The 20,720-nt window shown below is 42.7% G+C and overlaps 1 protein-coding gene across 1 annotated transcript in view; it reads left to right on the top strand.

Moving 5' to 3' along the window:
* HEPHL1 (hephaestin like 1) overlaps positions 1 to 20,720 on the top strand; it is a gene marked incomplete at both ends in the record, with an annotated part of 33,457 nt that extends 12,737 nt beyond the window's left edge. The window contains 17 exons of the mRNA XM_082056299.1: positions 130 to 309; positions 1,304 to 1,558; positions 2,589 to 2,757; positions 3,479 to 3,618; positions 3,784 to 3,915; positions 6,645 to 6,856; positions 7,282 to 7,432; positions 8,635 to 8,847; positions 11,114 to 11,327; positions 12,921 to 13,060; positions 13,875 to 14,015; positions 17,530 to 17,636; positions 18,084 to 18,306; positions 19,026 to 19,165; positions 19,782 to 19,941; positions 20,361 to 20,441; positions 20,521 to 20,720. Coding sequence (XP_081912425.1) covers positions 130 to 309; positions 1,304 to 1,558; positions 2,589 to 2,757; positions 3,479 to 3,618; positions 3,784 to 3,915; positions 6,645 to 6,856; positions 7,282 to 7,432; positions 8,635 to 8,847; positions 11,114 to 11,327; positions 12,921 to 13,060; positions 13,875 to 14,015; positions 17,530 to 17,636; positions 18,084 to 18,306; positions 19,026 to 19,165; positions 19,782 to 19,941; positions 20,361 to 20,441; positions 20,521 to 20,720 — 2,858 coding nt within the window. The remainder of the gene's footprint in view (positions 1 to 129; positions 310 to 1,303; positions 1,559 to 2,588; positions 2,758 to 3,478; positions 3,619 to 3,783; positions 3,916 to 6,644; positions 6,857 to 7,281; positions 7,433 to 8,634; positions 8,848 to 11,113; positions 11,328 to 12,920; positions 13,061 to 13,874; positions 14,016 to 17,529; positions 17,637 to 18,083; positions 18,307 to 19,025; positions 19,166 to 19,781; positions 19,942 to 20,360; positions 20,442 to 20,520) is intronic.

Genomic DNA, 20,720 nt, shown 5'->3' with positions numbered 1-20,720 from the left:
AGAGCATCCTGCCCTATAGATCATGGACAGAGCACCAGATTTCCTCAAGTGCTCCAAACTTACTGTCATTTTTAAATTCAATCCCCTCCAAGGCTTTTTTTAGCACTTTCCTTTTCGTTTGCAATTTAGGAACTGCAGATGAGACCTCAATAGAAGGGACTGGTGCTGCTAACGCTTTTGCCCTGATGTTTAGCATTGTAGATGAAAACTTCAGCTGGTACCTCGATGAGAATATAAACACCTTCTGCTTAGAACCAGCCACAGTTGACAAAGAGGATAAAGGTTTCCAGACCAGCAACCGAATGCATGGTGAGCAGGACTCTTGAGCAAATGGTGACCTACGGCAGTGACATTTCAGTAGGACTTTCTGTCCCTTGTGATATCTCTCCTTTATCTGTGTCAGCATGAAATGGGTCAAGATGTTGAAGTACTGCATTGATTAAAAGCCTCTCCCTAAACAGAGCACAGCACACTGGTTGCAGAAAGGGGATTTGGCTTTCATAGCCAGCACTGCCACTTATTTCACATTTTATCTTAGACAACAGATTTAAGCCATTTGGTCACTGTTTGACCAGCTGTGCATAGAGAAAAGGAGGCTGCAGAGCACTTGGAGATGGGCATATTGGAAGAGTCCAGCATTTCTCAAAGGGCATTGTGGATGGTGGGCTGGCTGGTAAAACCATTTCTGGCCTTCAGAAATCCATTGGCTAATAGTACTTTGTGCCATTTGGAGATTTGGCCTAAGAAGTAAAGTCCAGATATTTCTCTGTATTTTAGTTGTTCCATGGAGCCTAAGAGCTAAAATATTTTGCAAAATGAGTCTTATTCTCTTAGTGTTATGATACATTGTCAGGTGTGGAAGCTGAGAAAGAGAGAGCTGACTAGACTGATTTGACTGATATAATAATTTTCAAATATAAATTGCTTAAGCCTGGCATATAGTGGTATATTTATGACTTAGGATAAGAGGGAATGGGTTTCAGACATGTTAAATAGCTGCAGAACAAGTTAACCTCATTATCAGGCCTTTCTGGTGACGACTTGGCCTTTGCAATATGTTGATACCATCCAGGATGTTTTTCACAGACCCAACCAGGGAATTTGGGCCATTTGATCATCCAGACCTGTAAGCTAGCTGTTCAAAACCATTATTCTTTATCAAAGAGTCTGGGAGGGCCTTATTCAGTGTAGACATTCAGACAGCCTCTTTTCTGGGCCAGGACAGGATCATCCTTAGAAATGAGTAAGAGACACTTGGCACTTCTCTTTCAACTCTCATAAAGTCTCATACTTCTGTTTTTAGCTATTAACGGTTATATTTATGGCAATCTCCCTGGCTTGGAGATGTGTGCTGACACTTCCATGTCCTGGCACTTGTTCGGTATGGGAAGCGAGATAGATATCCACGCTGCGTACTTCTATGGCCACACGTTCACTAGCAGAGACCAGAGGGCAGATGTCGTCGGCCTGTTCCCAGCAACGTTCATTACAGCAGAGATGACTCCTGGGAACCCTGGGAGGTGGCTGATAACGTGCCAGGTTAACGAGCACTTACGAGGTACGGTGCTATAGATCTCCCTGACCCTTCCAACCTCTATTTTGCAATAGAAAACTGAGAGATGTTTCCAGGGGAAGCAGGATTTGACACTTTTATGTGACTAACTGAACACTTTGGAACTATTTCACCAGATAAGCATCATGAATAGGAGCTTAATCACCAGTGGAAATTATCTGTGTTGGGCCAAATCTTCAGCTAGACAAATTATTTAGCTGTGTAACTAATACAAGCAAAGTTTGCTAGACCCAGCACTGACATCACACTTTCTATGTAAAATGGAGATTTTGATGAGCAACGAAAGGAGCCTTCGTCATCACTGTTTGTTGTAGATAAGTACTCACATTTAAAGAACTATGCCGGCTGAACACTGCACAGCTTTTTCCCTTACAGAAATATGATGAAAACTGGCAGTGTTTTCACAAACTTTTACATAAAGGAATTAGAAGGTGATGTTGTGAAATTTGTGTGATGTGAGTGCCTGAAAGCATGTAACATAAATTAGCTCTTACAACAGTGGGCAACTTAAAATTGTTATATCAGAGATAGGAATGATTTGGGAGAATTTTTACTTTTAAGAACTTGTACATCGATTTCAGTAGGATTTGCCTTATACAAAATGGACTTGATTCCGGAAAGCAACAAATACCTTCAGCATGGTAATAACCAGCCTCTCTGTTTTGATGGAAATCAAAGGGAGGTGATGCCATTTTGCACACTTCAGGAGGCACTCTTACCCCTAAAATCATTCTGCTCCCCTTACCCAAATTAAGGAATTGAGTAAATAAGTCTACTGAAGAGTGTCATTGATGGCAGTGGGTTTCAGCCGTGGGGTAATGTACCACCTTGCAAGAGCAGAGTGCTAGGGTCTGGCCCAGTGTAGGTGGAGGAAATCTTTAAGAACAGGAATTTACCCTAGCAATTGTTTCCAATCCACATAGCTCCTAGAGAGTTTTGAATGTGCATTTGTATCCATGGGATTCCTGACTACTCAGCTGGCCAAGGACTGTCTCCAGACTCTTTCTCCTCCCAGGTGGCATGGAGGCACTGTATGATGTTCAAATCTGCAAAAAAAACCTGTCTCGACCTTCACCACACAGCCACAAGAGAAGATACTATATCGCTGCTGAAGAAGTGCTCTGGAATTACGGACCTGACGGTTATGATAAATTCACTGGGCAGGGTTTAAATGCCACTGGCAGGTAAGCTTTCTTGTCCTCTCCTGTTTTGCTTTAATTTCAGGAGTCTGGGTGAGACTTCCCCAGTGATTCATCAGGGCTAGGTCTTGCACTGTTATTAATTTTAATTGAAGGGGCGGGGAGGAATGGATTTACATAACTTTGTTGGCGAGTTAGATTTGTAACTGCAGCGCTTGGAGTTGCCTCCTGGAAGCACTTATCTTGCTTCATTAATTCCATAGAGAAAGTGAGCCTGGGTGAGTTATGCAAAGTTCAGCAGAGTTAATGACCCTACATCAAGACTCCTCAGGCAGATTTCACACCTGCTATCACTGTATCTCAGAGGTGCCATAATGGTAGACTTTCCCCCCTGCTATTACTGATGAAGATTAATTGTATTACAGTATCTCCCAGGAAAACTAAGGAGGCTTAGAGACACATTGTGCACAAGCAATGGTACAGGTCTTGCCCTGAGGTAGTTAGGGGTAAGTTGACATAAATCTTGCCCTAAGTAAATTGAGGTTAAATATATGGAAATCTAATGCAAAATGAATGCCTATTTGTTCACTCGTTCATAACTGTAATTCAGACCAGTAATATTTTCACTTGTCTGCTAGAAACGTGTATGCAAACTACTAACTCGGGGGGACATTTCTCCTGTGGCTAGAGTAATAACTTTATCCTTAATGAAGTGTTTTGCCTGAACCTCCAGTTATTTAACCAGTCTGATTTGTTAATTCCACAGTGAATCTGCCATATATTTCACACAAGGGATTGACAGAATAGGAGGGCAATACTGGAAAGTTTGCTATGTGGAATACACTGACGCAACGTTCAGTAAGAGGAAGGTTCGGTCGGAGGATATGAAGCACTTGGGAATACTTGGTACAGTGAAAGTTTTCCCCTCCTCTCATTACATTGGGTTTGAATGCAGATCCACTTGGATCCAGAGGGGAATTTTTGCACATGCAGCTGCCAGTCAGCCCTCTCTTGTTTAGATGGAAATATGTCAGAGGGCAGTTCCTCTTACACCTTTCCTCTTTTTTTAAGGCCCTGTTATAAAAGCTGAAGTGGGAGATACAGTGCTAGTTACTTTTGCCAACAAAGCCAAAAGGAGCTACAGCATTATGGCCCATGGTGTGAGTTTCAGCAAGCTGTCAGAAGGTGCTCCCTACCTAGACGGTAAGTTTTGACTGTACTGCTGTATCATCACATCCGGAATACCTGAGTCTAAAGATGTCCTGTTGCTCTGCAGGTTTATGTTTTTTGTGGATACTAAGGCACAAAAGGGATGATTTGATTAGTTTGTATTTACCCTACATGTCACAGCCTGTGAGTCTCCCCAGTCTGCCAATGTGCTGGTTCTTCCCCTCGGACATGTGCCAAACAAAGCATCTAAAAGTAGATGAGATCCATGTTGAGAGAAAGTCACAAGCCCAGTACAGTTTATGTTCATTCTAATCTAATATCACTCAACTGCAGTCACTGGATCTCCTCTGGACGTGCTCCAGAATGATGAAGTTTTGATGTGGTATGGCGCCTCTGCTGAATTTTTGGATATAGCTGTCCACGTGGTTTGGGTGGCTTCATCGCTGACTCTCTAATCCATGTTGCTTTACTGCCAGGATAGTCAGTGTCAGAAACATATTTTATCTGATTGACCTGGAATATGAAGCAGTCATAATCCTTATTAATTCTTATAAATATGTAAATGCTGAAATGGGGCATTTACCAAAGTCTACCTCTCATTTTGTGCAAGGACAGGACCTTTAACATCTAAGTTTAACTGTTAAATGTCACGTTTAATTGGTAGGTGCCTTTTTCAGTCAGTGACAAGAAAGAACCTCTTCAGCGGTGAGAAGTCCCATTTACTTTGAACACCTATTTTAGCAAACAGTAGGTCACTCTTTGGACATGTCTTTTTATCTCTTTCAACTACAGAAGGAGCCTAGATTTGGGTTAGGGACTAAGCTTTAGAGGGCTGAAGTAAGATTGTCTGAATCTCATCCATAGCATCCACAGAGGTAATATTGTGGTCTCTCAAAAAGCTTTTGCTGCATTTGCAGCACCAAAAAGAAAGGTAGGTTTCTTCTTGTCTAAATTGCTTTGTTTCCACAACAACATATCAGAAAGAAACTCACATGACATAATCCCTCTTTTGAGAACTATGCTAAGATAATTAGATCAACACGTAAAACTCATAACATCATACAATAAAATCAATACAAAAGGCTTTAATAAATTCTGTTCCCTCTAGCTGCTGACCTTGCAATACAACCAGTTTAGACCAGCAAGCCCTGATGCATCACAAAACAACTGGCTTGAGTTCAGCCTTGAAGTTATCTGCACACATCCCTGTGCCACCCATGTCAGATGTAGTTCCCTGGTGGAAGTGCAGCTTCCCTCTGCTCGCAGTCCTGTTGTGCTTTCATTTAACACTCCCCAGTAATAGTACCCATCAGCATTGCATTCTTTTGTGTAGAGTAAAATCAAACTAAATTCTAAAATTCAGCAGCAGTGTGAGCTGCACACTTCTGGATCTTTGGAGAGGAACTTGACTCCAGATCCATCAATGAACTTTCTGGTCTTTCTTTTCTCCTTGTAACCCTTGTGTCTTGGATTTCCGTAGTATCTATCTACAAGTATATACATGGAGAGGCCCTACAGGGGCTGTAGGTTTACACTGAACATCCATGATTTTTCAAAGGATGTGCATTGAGTGCAGCTTGTTCATGTGCAAACACTGTACAAAAATATATCTAGAGATGTCTGCAGATGTCTAAAGACATTTTTTAAGTTGTGCTCTTAGGAAATATTCTTCCACGCTGCATTTACCACTTGTCCAGTCTCAGAGGGTTTTTAACTTCAAATCAGTATTCTTCTCCTTACTGAGAACTGTTGCAGGATGAATCCAGTGGCATCACATAATGTAGCAGGAGTACTCTACTTTGTATTGCGCTTTGTGACAAGTAGTATGTTTAAATGTAATACTGATATTTTTCACTCATGTCTAAGTTTCCGAGAGGATTCTCTTGGAGTATTAGAGAGGAGTATCAGATCAGTGCAATCTGCTGCTGTCAAACACACCTGACTGTGCTGAGAAAATCCAGTCAATGGGTGCCTAAGCGTTAAACCAAATTTCTGGTTTGATCTTCCCCCTAGCGAAGACCAAAAAGTTTACTTAACACGTGTTGTTTTTTCTACAAAAGGTAGAGGGCTGACCCCTTTTCCCAACTTTCCTTTCAAGTCCATTTTGTAAGTCCTCTCTGAGTGGATAGCAATACACTTTTACAGTGGTTGAATTACATGAGTGGTTCTAAATCCACTCTGTGCAAAGCAGCAGACAATGGCCCAAATATTTTAAAAATAGCTTCTTCCAGACACTCTGGCAGAGATTCCTGTGCATTGCTACAAAATCAGAAATAAGCAATTACCAGGATGAAATTTGATTCAAATTTCTAAACAGCCATGGCTGCAGCTCCACTCACTGATGTAATTGCTTTGTTGGTGCTTAATGAAAAGCTGGAGTCTGTGTTCATACCACAGATGAATCTCATGATAGGGCAGGTAAGCCAAAAAGATTAGTGGAAGCCATTTAAACCCAAGGATGAGCTCTGCATGACTTGTCTGATTGAATCCAGATAATCCAGATAATGTTGGAAGGTGTCTGGGTGAAGCAGCTAAACTTGTTCTGCAGGGAACGGGTTTGGTTGTCCCCATGGCACAAGACTCTGGTTAGATGTCCCCATGGCATAAGTACCGCAACTATGGGATAGTTTTCAGGCTGTGGCTGCAAGGAGGGGAGGTAGTCCACAGAAATCAGCAGCTATGTCTGACTCCCAGCTAATGCTTATGTTCAAGCAGATAAAACCTTCCCATAACCTTGATGCTCCTCATTTTTCTCTCTGCAGGCTATCTGAAGCCAGGAGCCCACGTTAAGCCAGGTGAAACCTTCACATACAAATGGAGGGTGCCTGAAAATGGAGGTCCGTCAGAGGCTGACCCCCCATGCTTGACCTATTTGTACTACTCGGCCACTGATGCTGTTAAGGACACCAACTCCGGCCTCGTGGGGCCTTTACTGGTCTGTCGGAAGAACACGCTGAACCACGACGGGACACAGGTGCCCAATGTGAACATCCGCCTGTCCCTGGCAACACGATGGTGCACTGGGGGGGTTCCCACATTGGCCAGTTCGCCCAGTTAAGAGATTAAAAAAAAGTAATTTCTCAGGGCAAAACCTGACCTAGGGGGATGGTTAGGAAGATGATACTGTCATTCCCCAGTTTTCTGGCTCAGCCTTAGGTTTTCCATCTTTTCGATGCACTTACTAGCAATGAATGCATCTAACTATCCTAAATAAGTAATGAACACTTTCTTTACCCTTCTTGCTGATGGAAGTGTGCTAATCCCTGCCTCTACCAGAACATACTAAGGAGATGGCTACAATTTTAGGGGGAAATAAAGCTTTGTTTAAAAAAAACCCAACACTTTGGTAATTCTGCACAGACTTTTTTCTTCATGTCTTGGCTTTCTTGTTGGCTACAGAAAGGAATAGACAGAGAATTTTACCTCCTCTTTTCAATCTTCGATGAGAATGACAGCTGGTATTTGAACAAGAATATCGAAGCGTTTACTGGAGACCCTTCAAAAGTAGATGAAAATGATGCAGATTTCAAGGAATCCAACAAAATGCATGGTATGAAATATACAATATCTGATCATGAGGTCTTTTCTTTAATCATATTAGAAAGAGGAGCTGGTAGATTTTATCATCCTTCATAGCCGACTGCAGTGCGCGGGAGGGTGAGGTGGAAGGCTGTCAGTCAGCTTATGGCTGCCTCCTGATTCTCTTGGAATGCATTTTGAAACCTTAGTCACATTAGCAATGAATGCATCTACCTAACAATTACACCTGGAGACACTGACCAGCACGTAGCTTTTAGATACAGCTCTTGGGTGTATAAAAGGGCATAATGCCAGCATCAGACACCAACTGCCAATGGTCAACTTGTGATTTAAATTTCACTGTTGGCCCTGGCAATGAAGGTCAACCTGCCCTCCTCTGCCAGCTCCCACTTGGGCAATGACTGCCTCTGGCTGAGGAGAGGCAAAGACTAGAGGTATGGCCCATAATATTTTAAAACATGTCTTCTGGGTGTAAGCATCTGACTTCAGATACCCTCTCTCTAACTTGTTCTCCAAGTTATTCCTGACATGACAGACTTGAGCAAATCACATAACCTCTCTTTGCTTTAGTTTTCCGAAGAGCATTGAGAATATATATTGTTAAGAGAACCTCAGGGCCTTCTGGACCCATCTATTTTATTCTTCCATTATGAGGTGGTATCTCATAGTACAGTTTTATTCTGCCATAATATCTTTCACCCACTGATCACAGAGACCATTTGAGGATTAGGGAGTTTAGCTTCATAACACCCTTGAGGAAGAAAGAGATACATTTTGGAAGTAAAAGTGGTTAAAATCACATCAAAAGGTTCCATCAGAACTGAATTTATAACTTGGACTCTTTATGGCTGACTCCATGGCCTCAATGAGCTGGTTATACATTCTCCAGGCTGAAAGGAGGTACCTAATTTAAACACTTACCTGGTGTCTGTGAGGCACCCTGAAAAGCTTGGAGGAAAAGTGTTATATCACTGCAGAAGGCTATTACAAGAATTTACAGGCTAAAAAGAAAAGTAGAAGATCAGAGTTTATAGGAATAGCATTTAGGCATCAATTTGGTATCATCCAGCGCTACCTTTGCTTCATAAAATGCTCCTTTAGTTAATGCCACAACTTGCTGAGTTGTGATTTTCTTGCTGAGGAGGTGGTAGGAGGCTCTGTGATGAGTTTCCATTGACCTGCTGCCAACCGGGTTCTTTCCTTCTCTTCCAGCTGTCAATGGCTACTTGTTTGGTAACCTGCCAGGCCTGGCCATGTGCAAGGATGACAAGGTGTCCTGGCACCTCATTGGGCTGGGCAGCCACTACGACATGCACGGGGTCCATTTCCAAGGAAACACCATCAACCTGAGAGGGACGACAAGGGATGGGCTGGCCTTGTTTCCTCATTTATCGGGTACAGCGCTGATGCAGCCAGACCGCGTGGGTACGTTCATGAGCTTATCTTGGTGGTGCGGGATGTGCAGAAACCAGGCAGCCAAAATAACAGTTGGTGAGATGCTCTGCTCTGCGCAAGGGAGGCTGAAAGCATGGAGACCATTTGGGACCTGGCATAGCTGAGAATTCAGGCTGGTGTACTTTTTTGGGAAGATGCTGTAAATTAAATGTGTATGTGCACCAAAGAGCAGGGGCTTTTGTGACCTTGGGATAGGCAGAGCATCAGGCAGACAGCTAACAGGAAGGTCACAGAATTTCTAAAACTCTCAAAACAGAATTTTTTAGTGAAGATAGAATTAACTACTGTGTAGACAGTCAGCATTATTTAATGTATTTTAGGACTTCAATAATAGTTATTCAATAATAGTTAGTCTTCAGAAGTTTCTTCAGAAGCGTATACATTAAAGATAGAATCACAGAATCGTATAATGTCCTGAGTTGGAAGGGACCCACAAGGATCATTGAGTTCAACTCACGTCCTTGTCCCCCTTGAGATACATTTAATTCTCATGTGTAATCCAATGATACATTCTTGAGACTTACAGGGGACAAACTCTTTGGTGGAAGCTCTTCAAACAAGCTTCATGTCAAAGATTGCAACGTGACTTTTCTTTACATTGGTGCAACTCTGTTTAAGTCACTGGAGTCATCAGAGTTGTTCAAGGTTATGCCAATGGCCATCCTCGGCCAGAGCACCTGACGGAAGTATCTGTTGGCCTTGTGTGTGTGCATTAAACCAGGGTTAGACCTCTGGTGCTGGTGTCTGTAAGACAGCAGATTATTTTCTTATGTATATCCCATCCATTTCCACCATTTGTCATGAAGCTGCATGGCAGGACTCACACTAAACAATGTATTCCAGGAGATACTATTTTTTGCCAGCTAACCCTTTACTGGCAATAAGGAGAACTGAATGAATGATTAGATCTTTTCAACCATCAACACCTGTTATTTTCTTTAACTGCATGTTACTTTATCTCTTTCATCAATTTTGCCCTAGAAGCGCAAGGAATGAACTGAGATCCAGTCTGGACAGAGCTGTGCTTCTAATTTTGGTTCCACCTCTGACTCACGTACAAAGTAGCTGTGAGAGTGCTTTCCTTCTTCCAAGAGTTTTAGCAGGTGGAGCTACATAGGACTACATTGTGGTCAGCTTCTGCTTGAGTAAATGGGAAGGAGATTACAAATGTTAAAATCTGCCCATGGACAGGCCAAAAGATGCTCCCACTGTCATTGTAGCCTTTGCCCATCAGAGCTACCAAAAAATGGCTCATGGTGGTTTGGCCTTTCATGGAGGTAGAGCAAAGGGTCAGAAAGTTGCAGTTTAACTCAATCAGTTTTATACCATATAGTTGCATATAAACTAAGGGTTATAAGCAGCACCTTCCTGTTTGTTAGAGACATTCTTGTATAATGGGTCTGTATTGCAAGCTTGCTAAGAGGCCTCCATTAGCCTGATTACACCAGGCAGCTGCAGGTGCTCCGTGGAGAAACTCATGCACCCAAGGCCAGCACAGCAGCTCCATGCTCAGGGACAAGGAAACAACATTTCTGAAACACACACGCTGTTTCTCTGTGTCATTATCAGTGTTGGCAATGCACATCCCACCTACGCCTTCTCGTGCTCTCTATGGGCACATCCACAGTGTGGGCAGCACTGGTGAAGGCTTCCTGGCAAGCTTGTCCCTGCTGCCAGGCATCTAAAATCAGTTGCTTTTCAGAGCTCCCTTGTAGTTACTGTAACTCAAACAGTTAGAATTAATTTATGGAAATTTTTGAGCAAATATGGAACAGGCTAGTGTTTCCTATGGAGTAAAAGTGATACTTGCTGATTTCCAGATCTCCATTTGTGACTGCATTCACATTTCGCTTCTAGTTGAAGAACCTGTTGTAATGTAGGAATTACAGTCCACAACTCTGCAGTATTTTATGTGCATGTTTACGCTTGAGTGTGTGAATGTCAGCCTGAGTCCACATCCTATTATGCCTTGAGACCATAGACCATGTGGTGTCTAAAGGATATAATTGGTGCATATCCATTTTATCAACTAGTTTCTCATCCAGTCCCCTTAATTTTTCAAAGCCAGTGGGCTCTGTATGATATAAGCATCCTCTTGCTTGGCTTTCCATGAAGCATCATGGACTGGGTTTGTTTCAGGACAGATCAGAGATGTGCAAGGCACAGGACCTAATTTGGTAAGCTGCATTTTAGAGTGTTTTTAAATTGCGTAAATCTCATGTGCTTTCCTTTCCAGGTATATTCAAAGTGGTTTGCAGGACTTTTGATCACTTTGTTGGTGGGATGAAACATCTCTACGAGGTCAGCAGCTGCCGTAATACCACCCGAGCCCAGCAGCAGCATGGAGCCATGAGGCTCTACTACATTGCTGCGGAGGAGGTGGAGTGGGACTATGCCTCAAATAAGAGCTCAGCACCGAACATTTACAACATCAGCAGCAATGAGGAAAGGTACCCGAAGTAAAAAATGTTTCTGGGTATGGGACACACTTATAGTGGAGAGGGACATTTGAAGCATCCTTTCATGAAGCCAGCCTTGCACTTTTTAGGAGGCACTCAAAAAAAGCAAGCATGTTTATAAAGTGACAACCTCAGACTAAACTAGTTCATAGGGAACATTTTCAAATGTTTTCATCTCAGAGTGTTTTGTATTGCTGTTGAACCCAAGAAGGCTTCCTAGTTCCTAAATCCATGTGTGTGTCCCAGGCCTAGCTCAACCCTACAATGATGCCCCCAAGCCCCCTCCTCTCCCTTCCCTACTCTCCACACTCTCTGGTTTTCATAGAGAAGAGACCCATGTCCCAGACGTGAACCCCTGCAAGCACTGCAGACGCATTAGGGAGGTGCTGAGCCCACTTTACCGGCTCCCCTGGTAAAGCCAGAAGGCAGTAACAGCCACAAGTGAATCACGTCTGCACTGCACCGTGCTAAGGAATAAAAAGCACATGCAGAAAATACGTGTTCCAGATCATATTGCACAGGGAGGTCTCTGAGAGCACTTTGGTGAAACCAAAAAGGTACAAGGAACATATTTAAAAAATAAACCTTAGAAAAGTGTCTGGGGAACTGCATCCTCTAAAGAAGAAAAGTACGGTGAAGTTGTTAGAAAACATACCTAAAGAGTCACAAGTGATTAAGCTAGTTTGAAGAAAATGTTAACTCAAGTATTGTCAAAAGCAGCTGTTGCAGACACATTATTACTACAATAATCAGCATTCTTGCCAACCATTTTGCTATGGTTTAGTATGTTGTGAGCCAGCCTCACGACACCCCTGCCAAGGGCACCTTGGAAATGAGCTGCCAGGAGACAGAGCTGCTCTCAGAAGAGGGTGGATGCTCTCCAACACAGCTGGTGGTGAGTGTCCTCTGCTGGTGAGCCAGCCCTCCGGGATCTCACAGGAGCTGCCACAAGCTGTGGGAGACTGCAGAAACCTGGAAGGCACACAGAAAGCATCCTCTGCCGGATGTAGAAGGGAAAATATAATACATTTCTCACTTTATCTTCATGCTGGGAAAGCATCCAGCCCTACACAGCAGCAGGGGGGCAGGGTAAAGCACCCCACACTTATCTCAGATGATGGCTTTTGCTTTTGAAATGGTTAGGCTTCAGTTGTCACCCTCTGTGGGTGACTGGTAGCCAAGATAGTGAAAGCAGCCATCGTGATAAGAGGATTCAGGTTTGCAGGGACAGGCAGTATCTTTTATATCCTCTTTGGCGTGGAGGATGCAGCTGAAGTGGCCAAACCCACTCTTAGCTTGAATTTATCTCTGACAGCTCTGGTGAAGGATTTGTGTTCCCAAAAGTTTGTGGTGAGTGCAACATATCTTGAGATTTACCTGCTTAAAGAGGGTGTACATTTAGTGAGAATTATCACTGTTATTATTTACTGTTTAAAATCTCTTGCAGCACCCATGGCTTCACATCAATCAACACACTGGACCGAGCTGTTTATTCTTATCATATCTGTTGTGAATAACACAACAGTTCTAGCCTTTAGATGTGTAAGGTTTAGTTCTTTTAATTTTTTCTTTTTTCTTTTGCAGTTATGGGCGTGTTTTCCTAAGCCAAGCAGAAGACCTGATTGGTTCAAAGTACAAGAAGGTGGTTTATAGGGAGTACACAAATGGCAATTTCACACAGCGCAAAGTGAGGTCAGAGGAGGAAGAACACTTGGAAATCCTGGGCAAGTAGCTCTCACAGCTCACAGACTGAGTCTTATGAATGGAAGGGTTGCTTTCCAAAAGCAACACAGTTTTCCAGCTTTGTTAACATGGAAGACAAAGAACACTGATTAGCAGTGATTTTACACCTGATTTCTAAAATTGCTGAGCGTAAAGATGCTTTCCAGATTAGGGAATTCATTCTCAAACATAAATAAGGCATTTTCTAAGGACTAGTAACAGAGAGGATGCTGAAATGGCGATTCTAGGTTTCACATTAACATGAGAGTATGTAAAGTGGGGGACACTCTTGTAGGTAGATTAAGTCAATATTAAGGGGCTGGATTTGTATCCGAAATTGGGCAAGACAAAACTTTATGCGTGCCATAAAATAATGATCAACTCATGTTTTTAATGGGGTAAGAAGTGGGCAACAACTGGTCATAAAGTAGTCCACAGTCCCTAGGAATATATTTTACATTTTCTTTTTTTGCAGTACAAAAGCAAAAAACCAAAAACAAAAACTGTTGCCAGCAAAAGAAGTAAACTCTTGAAAGACACAAAAACCATTCACATTAATTTTCCTTAAAAACAAGCTGTCCAAAAACTTGTCTCCAGACTGAACAATTCTTCTCATTGACCAAAAAGAGACAAGATTATTTATATATATAGAGCTTTTCATCAGCTGATATAACAAACCGATTTTGATCGCTTTGCTGAAAGAATAGAAAAGCCTGAGGGTTTTGAGAAAGACCTTGGCTCCTGGCCTAGGCCAAGCTGTTGAAAGTTTGTTAAACTCAGAACAGCAGCATTAGTCACTGGTGTCTTTTATTTTAGGGCCGTTACTCCATGCCGAGGTTGGTGACTCTGTACTGATCGTATTTAAGAACAAAGCCAGCAGGCCTTATTCAGTAAGTGCTCATGGTATAGAAGAGGTGGGTTGTGAAGAACAACCTGAGACACCAATTACCCTCCCTGGTAAGGCTCTCATTTCTTCTTTTTCCTTTGAGCTATAAATATATAAAAGCATTTTAGCACATGGATTCTAATCCTTCTTTCAAGCTTACGTGTATCTATTTGTATCTGCAGGAATAATACCCTTGTGTTTATTCGGACACAATTCTGTGTTGTTATACATATAGGTTCTTGATCAAGTAGGCATGTTTGGGCAAAGAATGGACCTTTGATCCTATCAAGGGTAGAAACAGGAATGTAATGTCACTGGATGACATCCAAAAAAAGCAGAAGCAGGCCCATAATCACGGCAAGAGAAGTGTAAGCCAGCACTGCATTTGCTCCAGACTGACACACCAACGATGTTTCAAAAACAGAGAAACTCATTGATAGAGTTGCAGTTGGCAATGTTAACTCTCCCTCCCTCTAAATCTGCACAGAATTGGCATTTGCATTCAGAGCTGATGAACAACATGCAAAATATCACTGTCATGTGATTTAAAAGTCTTTGAGGAAGTGTACCAAATATGCCTCAGTTTACAGTGAGGAAAATACTGGAAAATAATTCTCACATCATTTTTTTTTTTTCTTACAGAAAAATACCTGTTACAATTTTTGTACTTCAGTTTTTATAGAGTCATCATGGAATCATAGAATAGCTTGGGTTGGAAGGGCCCTTCAAAGCTCATCTAGTCCAACCCCCTGCCATGAGCAGGGACATCTTCACCTAGATCAGGTTCCTCAGAGCCTCGTCCAGCCTGGCTTTGAATGTCTCCAGGGATGGGGCATCTACCACCTCTCTGGGAAACCTGGGTCAGGGTTTCACCACCCTCAGTGTAAAAATTTCTTTCTCATGTCTAACCTGAATCTCCCCTGTTTTAGTTTAAAACCATAACCCCTTGTCCTATCACAACAGGCCCTACTAAAAAGTGTGTCCCCATCTTTCTTACAGGCACCTTTTAAGTACTGAAAGGCCACAACTAGGTCTCCCCCGAGCCTTCTGTTCTCCAGGCTGAACACCCCCAGCTCTCTCAGCCTTTATCTTGGATTTTATATTTTAGTAGGAAGCCAAACTCAAATCCAGGCATTACAGTCAATTCAAAATGTACACACCTTTTCTTTCCATCACCCATGAAATTTTTTCATGTCATTTGTGAGCTTAAGTGTGAAACCAAATGAAAATAAATTCTGATGCACTAAACCTCTCTGGAAGCTGAAATCTCTTTCCCGTAGGAAGCTGTATCGATACAGTACAACCACACACAGATCCATGGCCACATCTCCAGTGTCTTCCTTGCTGGGGATTGATGCACCTGTGGTTAATATAGATGATTTATATTACTCCCTTATTTTGTTATTTGGTCCATGATATTGTCAATGCTATTTTGTCGAGAGTTAAGGTGTAACTCTGGAAACAACACTGTCATGTCTCTTGTGTCCACATGGGAGCAGGCTTGGGATGAGTTAGACAAGGAAAGGTGTCTGTGTTTAACAGGAAGCCGAAGAAAAAGACCCTTCAGCAAGATCTGAGGGCAGACTTTTCCTTAGGAGTTCGGAAACAGTAGTTAATACAGAAAACAGGTCCCTCAAAACATGAATATTTCCTGTACTCTTCAGTTCCCACCACCCTCACCTCAAAATCCTTGCAATCTTCCTAAGCCAGGCTGGACTGCTCACCCAAAGCTCCCCAGAGCCCAACTAGTTCTACTAAATCCTGAACCAGTCATCAAACAGATTTATGTCCTGCTAAATTGTGCTTCTGAGAGTACTGCCAGCTCCTCAAGAGGCTGTGGGTGGCATGGTAAAGAGATGCAGAGAGCAGATCCATGGCAGCCTAAGCCAAAACAGCTCTCAGCTGTCACAGTTTTGCCCCCTCCCTCTCCATTGCTCCATTTACCCAGCAGCGAGAAGGGAGAAAACATCCATTTTCCTCCTGTTTATCAGTCTTTTCAGGGGTTATGTTTCATTTGCCCTTCAAAGATAGGTCTTTGATGCCACCTGAAGCGTCTCAGGTTTTCAGTAGAGAGATTTTTCCATCTACAGCCTCCAAACATCCCAAAGTGAAAGGTAAAAAGCAAGGAAGCGATGAAGGACCATGGCCGGGCTCTCTCTGCATAGCACACCTTCTAAAAAGGTGGTGACATGTAGATTGGATACAGGTCCATGACAAACTTTTCCCTGGTGTATGTCTCCATGACATGAACGCCTCTGAGACTGAAGGCTTTATTGTTTGTGTTTTCTGTCCTGTTAGTGTGATGCTGTGTCTTGAAAGCCTTTCCGATCTCTATTGAAGTACACAAACGCATGTTATAATTAACAGAAGGTTCTTGTCCTGTAAGATTAAATGATATTGCAACATCTACATGAAACTCTTTTCATATAGTATAATAACCGAGAATCACCATTTCTTGTAGCTAGTGCTGTACAATAAAGCTCAGTATTGCATGATCCGTGTGCAGTGTCTCAATGACACAAAACTAGGCTCAGTCACTTCACAACCATATAAGTTTGAAAACTCTCCTTTGCCCTTATGCCCACAGCTGTTGGCAGCTGTGGATTTGTAGCTGTACTAAGACCATGGCCAAGAGTTCTGTGATTCCTTTGTTTTCCCCTGTCTCACAATGGATCCACAGCTGTTCTTGGGTTTTGTCACCCTGAAATAATTTTGGGCCAGACACTGCCTGACTCAATGTTTATCCACCACTTAAAAGGTGGAGGTGTTGGAATATCTTGGTCTCCTACACTTCCCTGCAGTACCAGCGAAAAACAAAACAAAACAAAACAAACCACAACAAAGCAGGGACACACAGTGCAGGCAGTTCATCTGAATATAGGTGTGTTTGTATTCAGTGAAGAGAACTGATCCTCACCCAAATTAATAATTTCCCCATCAGATTGGCTTTTTTAATCAAATCAAAGGTCAGGGAGTCTCGCCTCAGGGAAGACATGGCAGAGGTGATGGCTTTTGGGAAGAGACGGGTTCTCCAGTAAGTGCTGAGGAGAGAAGGCTCAGCTGGGAGAGGGACAACTCCCTTGTTGCTCCCAGGCAGCAGGTTGGTACATACCCAGATCTCTCCAGCCCCAGAGCTGCCACGCTGCTGCAGCACCACCTGCAAAATCCCAGGGGCAAATGCCGCATCGGTGTTCCCTTTTCTACTGATAAAATCACAGAAATATTTTCTGAAGCTTGGCTCCTGACACCTTCAACTGACATTAAGCATTGGTATCCAAGATCACTGACCTGCTACAAGTTTTGCCCATGGAGAGAGATGAAAAGTCTTATCTCCAAACTTCCCTCTGGGGGATGCCACATTTGCAGATCTCCTCTTGTGGGAGCTATCTGCCTTCATTTACACCACTGGAACCTCACTGACCTTCTAAAAGGCAGAATCATGCCCACATCCCACTGCTGCATGCTTACACAGATGCTTTTGATAGAGATCATTTTTTGATGAGAAGGGTAGCAGATCTCAGTTACATACTGTTCAAAGCCTCTAATACCCAGCTGCTCTTGGTAAAACTGTTCTCTCTGTTTCAGGGGAAATAAACACGTACAGGTGGAACGTCCCAGAACGATCTGGCCCTGGTAAAACAGATCCAAACTGTATCACTTGGGTTTATTATTCAACAGCTAATTTTGTGAAGGTAACCATGAAATGGTTGTTAAAGATTACATTGCTTTGGATAAAGCATCCTGCCTTGCATAATGTTTCTGAAAGGATCCTGCTTGTCGTTTATGCAAGAACCACAAGCTAGAGGAAAAATTTACAGAGTTGGATGCTTTGTCGTCTCTGATAACAGTTGCACATGCCTGGGTAATTTAATCCACTGAAATTCACAGGGATACACCATTGTAATGTGATTCCTTCCTTAAATAATAATTGAAGGGATTTTGGGTGAAGGCTAAACATTGCTTCGATATGTTAACATAAGGACATGTAGAGAAAGATATATCTAATCAGACAGTCATGATTTTTTCTCTTCTGACAGGAAAATGGAATTTCACCTTTATTTAATCTGTAGTTGATCTGTATCTATTTCATGACAGAATGAAGTAGAAAATTTGTAATACATATATTTATTTTATTTCAGGATACATACAGTGGTCTGATTGGGCCTCTCGTAGTTTGCAGAAAAGGAGTTCTAGATGAAAGAGGAGTAAGGAAAGACATTGACCGTGAATTTACCCTTCTGTTTATGGTGTTCGATGAAAATGAATCCTGGTATTTGAAAGAAAATATCGAAACATACCTTCGTAAGGATCCTGATGATTTTAATTCCACAAAGGACTTTGTAGAAGGCAACAGCAAGCATGGTATGTAGGACTCGGTGGCAGCAGCCAAGAGGATAGAGGTTTATTTTTCACAGCCATTTTAGGAAGACATTGGGCTTAGCCTGCAGTTACCAGCCATGTGACAACCTCACAAGCTGCAACTCTGGAAATAAAAAGATTCCCTGAGGCCTAGCCAAGATATTTTTCTAACAAGACAGTTTAACCTTATACTCATGGGAAGAGGCTGCCCTTCCAGACTTCTCTCGCCGTTTGGAAGCTGTGTTCCTTGCGGGCTTGTTTTGTAGGAGTGTAACGATGACATTTGATGATTGTGGCGCAGCCAGCCCAGGAGCCAGGCAGAATGGACCGGACGGGGCAGGAACAGTCCTGGCAAAGCAAGCTTCTCTTTCTACAGATGGTACCCGTTTTAGGCAACAACTCTATTCCCTCTTTTTCCATGTAGCTTCTCAGCATAAATCCTGTTTGTTCAGGAGTAAAAAATCTACCTGATGCTTTTCAAGGTAGAAAAATGGTTGCTGCTGGGCAGTTAGATGATTTGGAACCTGAAACAAAAAGGTGACCGTGTCCCTGCCATGGCAGCGGTCACTGTGGGGAGCCCTTTCCCAGGCCACACTGTGTATGTCCCCGCTCTGCCTGGGCACCCGGTCTCCCTGGAAAGTGCAAAAGGTGCCTGAAGTGGAGGTTATCATCACCCATACCATGGCCAGTTATTAATCCATCCTATTTTGTCATTTTTCCAGCAATCAATGGGAAGATTTATAACAGTCTCCTGGGCCTAACGATGAATCAAGGTGATCGGACAAACTGGTATTTGATAGGAATGGGCAATGAAGTGGATATACATACAGTTCATTTCCATGCACAGACCTTCATCTTTAAGGTTGGTAAAATTAATCAAAATAAAAACTTTCTCATGTGATGGGAAATTCTTGTAAAAAATTCCGAGTTCTAGCCCGGTTTTGCAGCTTGGGCACAGAGCCCTGGGTTGGTGCTGAGGCCACTGGGAGTTTTGCATATGAAGAAAATACAAAATGGATGAGATTTCTGTAAAGCTTCTACTGCTCTGAACCTGTTAGGAAACATGAATAAATGTTTCCTAACATTAGAGGACATGATTAGGTAGGTAAAAATATATTTTTACCCGTGGGTATAAGGGAAGATACAGGGAGAAAATCAGAGTTATGCCTGCTTACAGTATAGTATGTTGTGATAGCTTGGCACTGGCAGGACTATCTGAAAAATCTGTCTTTCAAAGAAATGCCCATGTTCAATGAGCACTTGAAGTCATCAGGAAGGGTGTCTTGTTGTTAATTAACTAATTGATTAAATGAGGGGTGTCCACAGACCTCAGTTTCCCTGGATGAGGTATATTAGAAACACATAACAAGAAGCATTAGATCTGCCTTGAGGAGCTGGAAGTGTAACTGGAATATTTCAGTGTCCATGGGGGCTCTTTGAGGCAAGACTCTTACAATGCTGGTTTTGCCTTGCCACAGACAGATAAGGACCACAGAGGAGATGTGTACGACCTTTTTCCTGGGACCTTCCAAACAGTTGAACTTGTAGCAGAAAACCCTGGAACGTGGCTTCTGCACTGCCACGTAGCTGATCACATCCATGCTGGCATGGAGACAACCTACACCATCAATAAATCAGGTGAGGTATCAGAAACATGTCTAGGACTTGGAGGTGGTATCACAGCGGGTCGGATGGAAGGCAGAGAGCTAATGTCAACACTGCACCCTGCACGCTGGTGGGAAGCACCTATAAATTACCACCACAGCCAGCTGGCATCATCTAGGGACAGGAAAAACACCCCTTATGACATGACAAGGACAGTAATCTTTGCTGTTCTCTGCAACTTAAAAACAGTCGGTGTTTCACAAGGGCACCTCTGAGACAGTGACAGCCTATGGACCATTAGTCACCTGCTGCGCTGATCTAGTCATGATCTCTGTTCAGATCAACAAGGTAGAAGGAATTGAATAAAATCAAGGCTACTTTTCCAGAAGACCAAAAAAAAAAGTGTTTATTAAGGTTTTCAACTTAGCTACTGTTTCTTTCTCTCCTCACAGAGGGGGAAGCTCCTTCAGAAGGAGGAGTCACAACTGGAGCATACAATACAACTACTGCAAAAAATAGCACCACCACAAATGGTAAGCATATCCTCAAATGTAATTTAAAACTTTTCAGATTAACTCATAGTTTTCTCATTAACTACTTCTCTTTTAACAGATTATGACAACAAAGGAGGCAATTTTTTTGGCAAAGCTTTGAGTCCTGGAGAAGCCAGCCTGATACTCGCAGTCTTTTTTTTCATTGGACTTGTTCTGCTGTCAGCAGTATTAACCTTCTGCCTCGTCACCCGCCAAGGAAGCAGGATCCGTTACACTGCTCTGCATGACAAAAGCGCACTTCTAGCAGACTCCCTGTAA

Source organism: Streptopelia decaocto (assembly GCF_964273445.1).
Source record: "Streptopelia decaocto genome assembly, chromosome: 1".
Lineage (NCBI taxonomy): Eukaryota > Metazoa > Chordata > Aves > Columbiformes > Columbidae > Streptopelia > Streptopelia decaocto.
The sequence above is the reverse complement of the archived record's forward strand: the minus strand, read 5'-3'. Positions and strand labels throughout refer to the sequence as shown.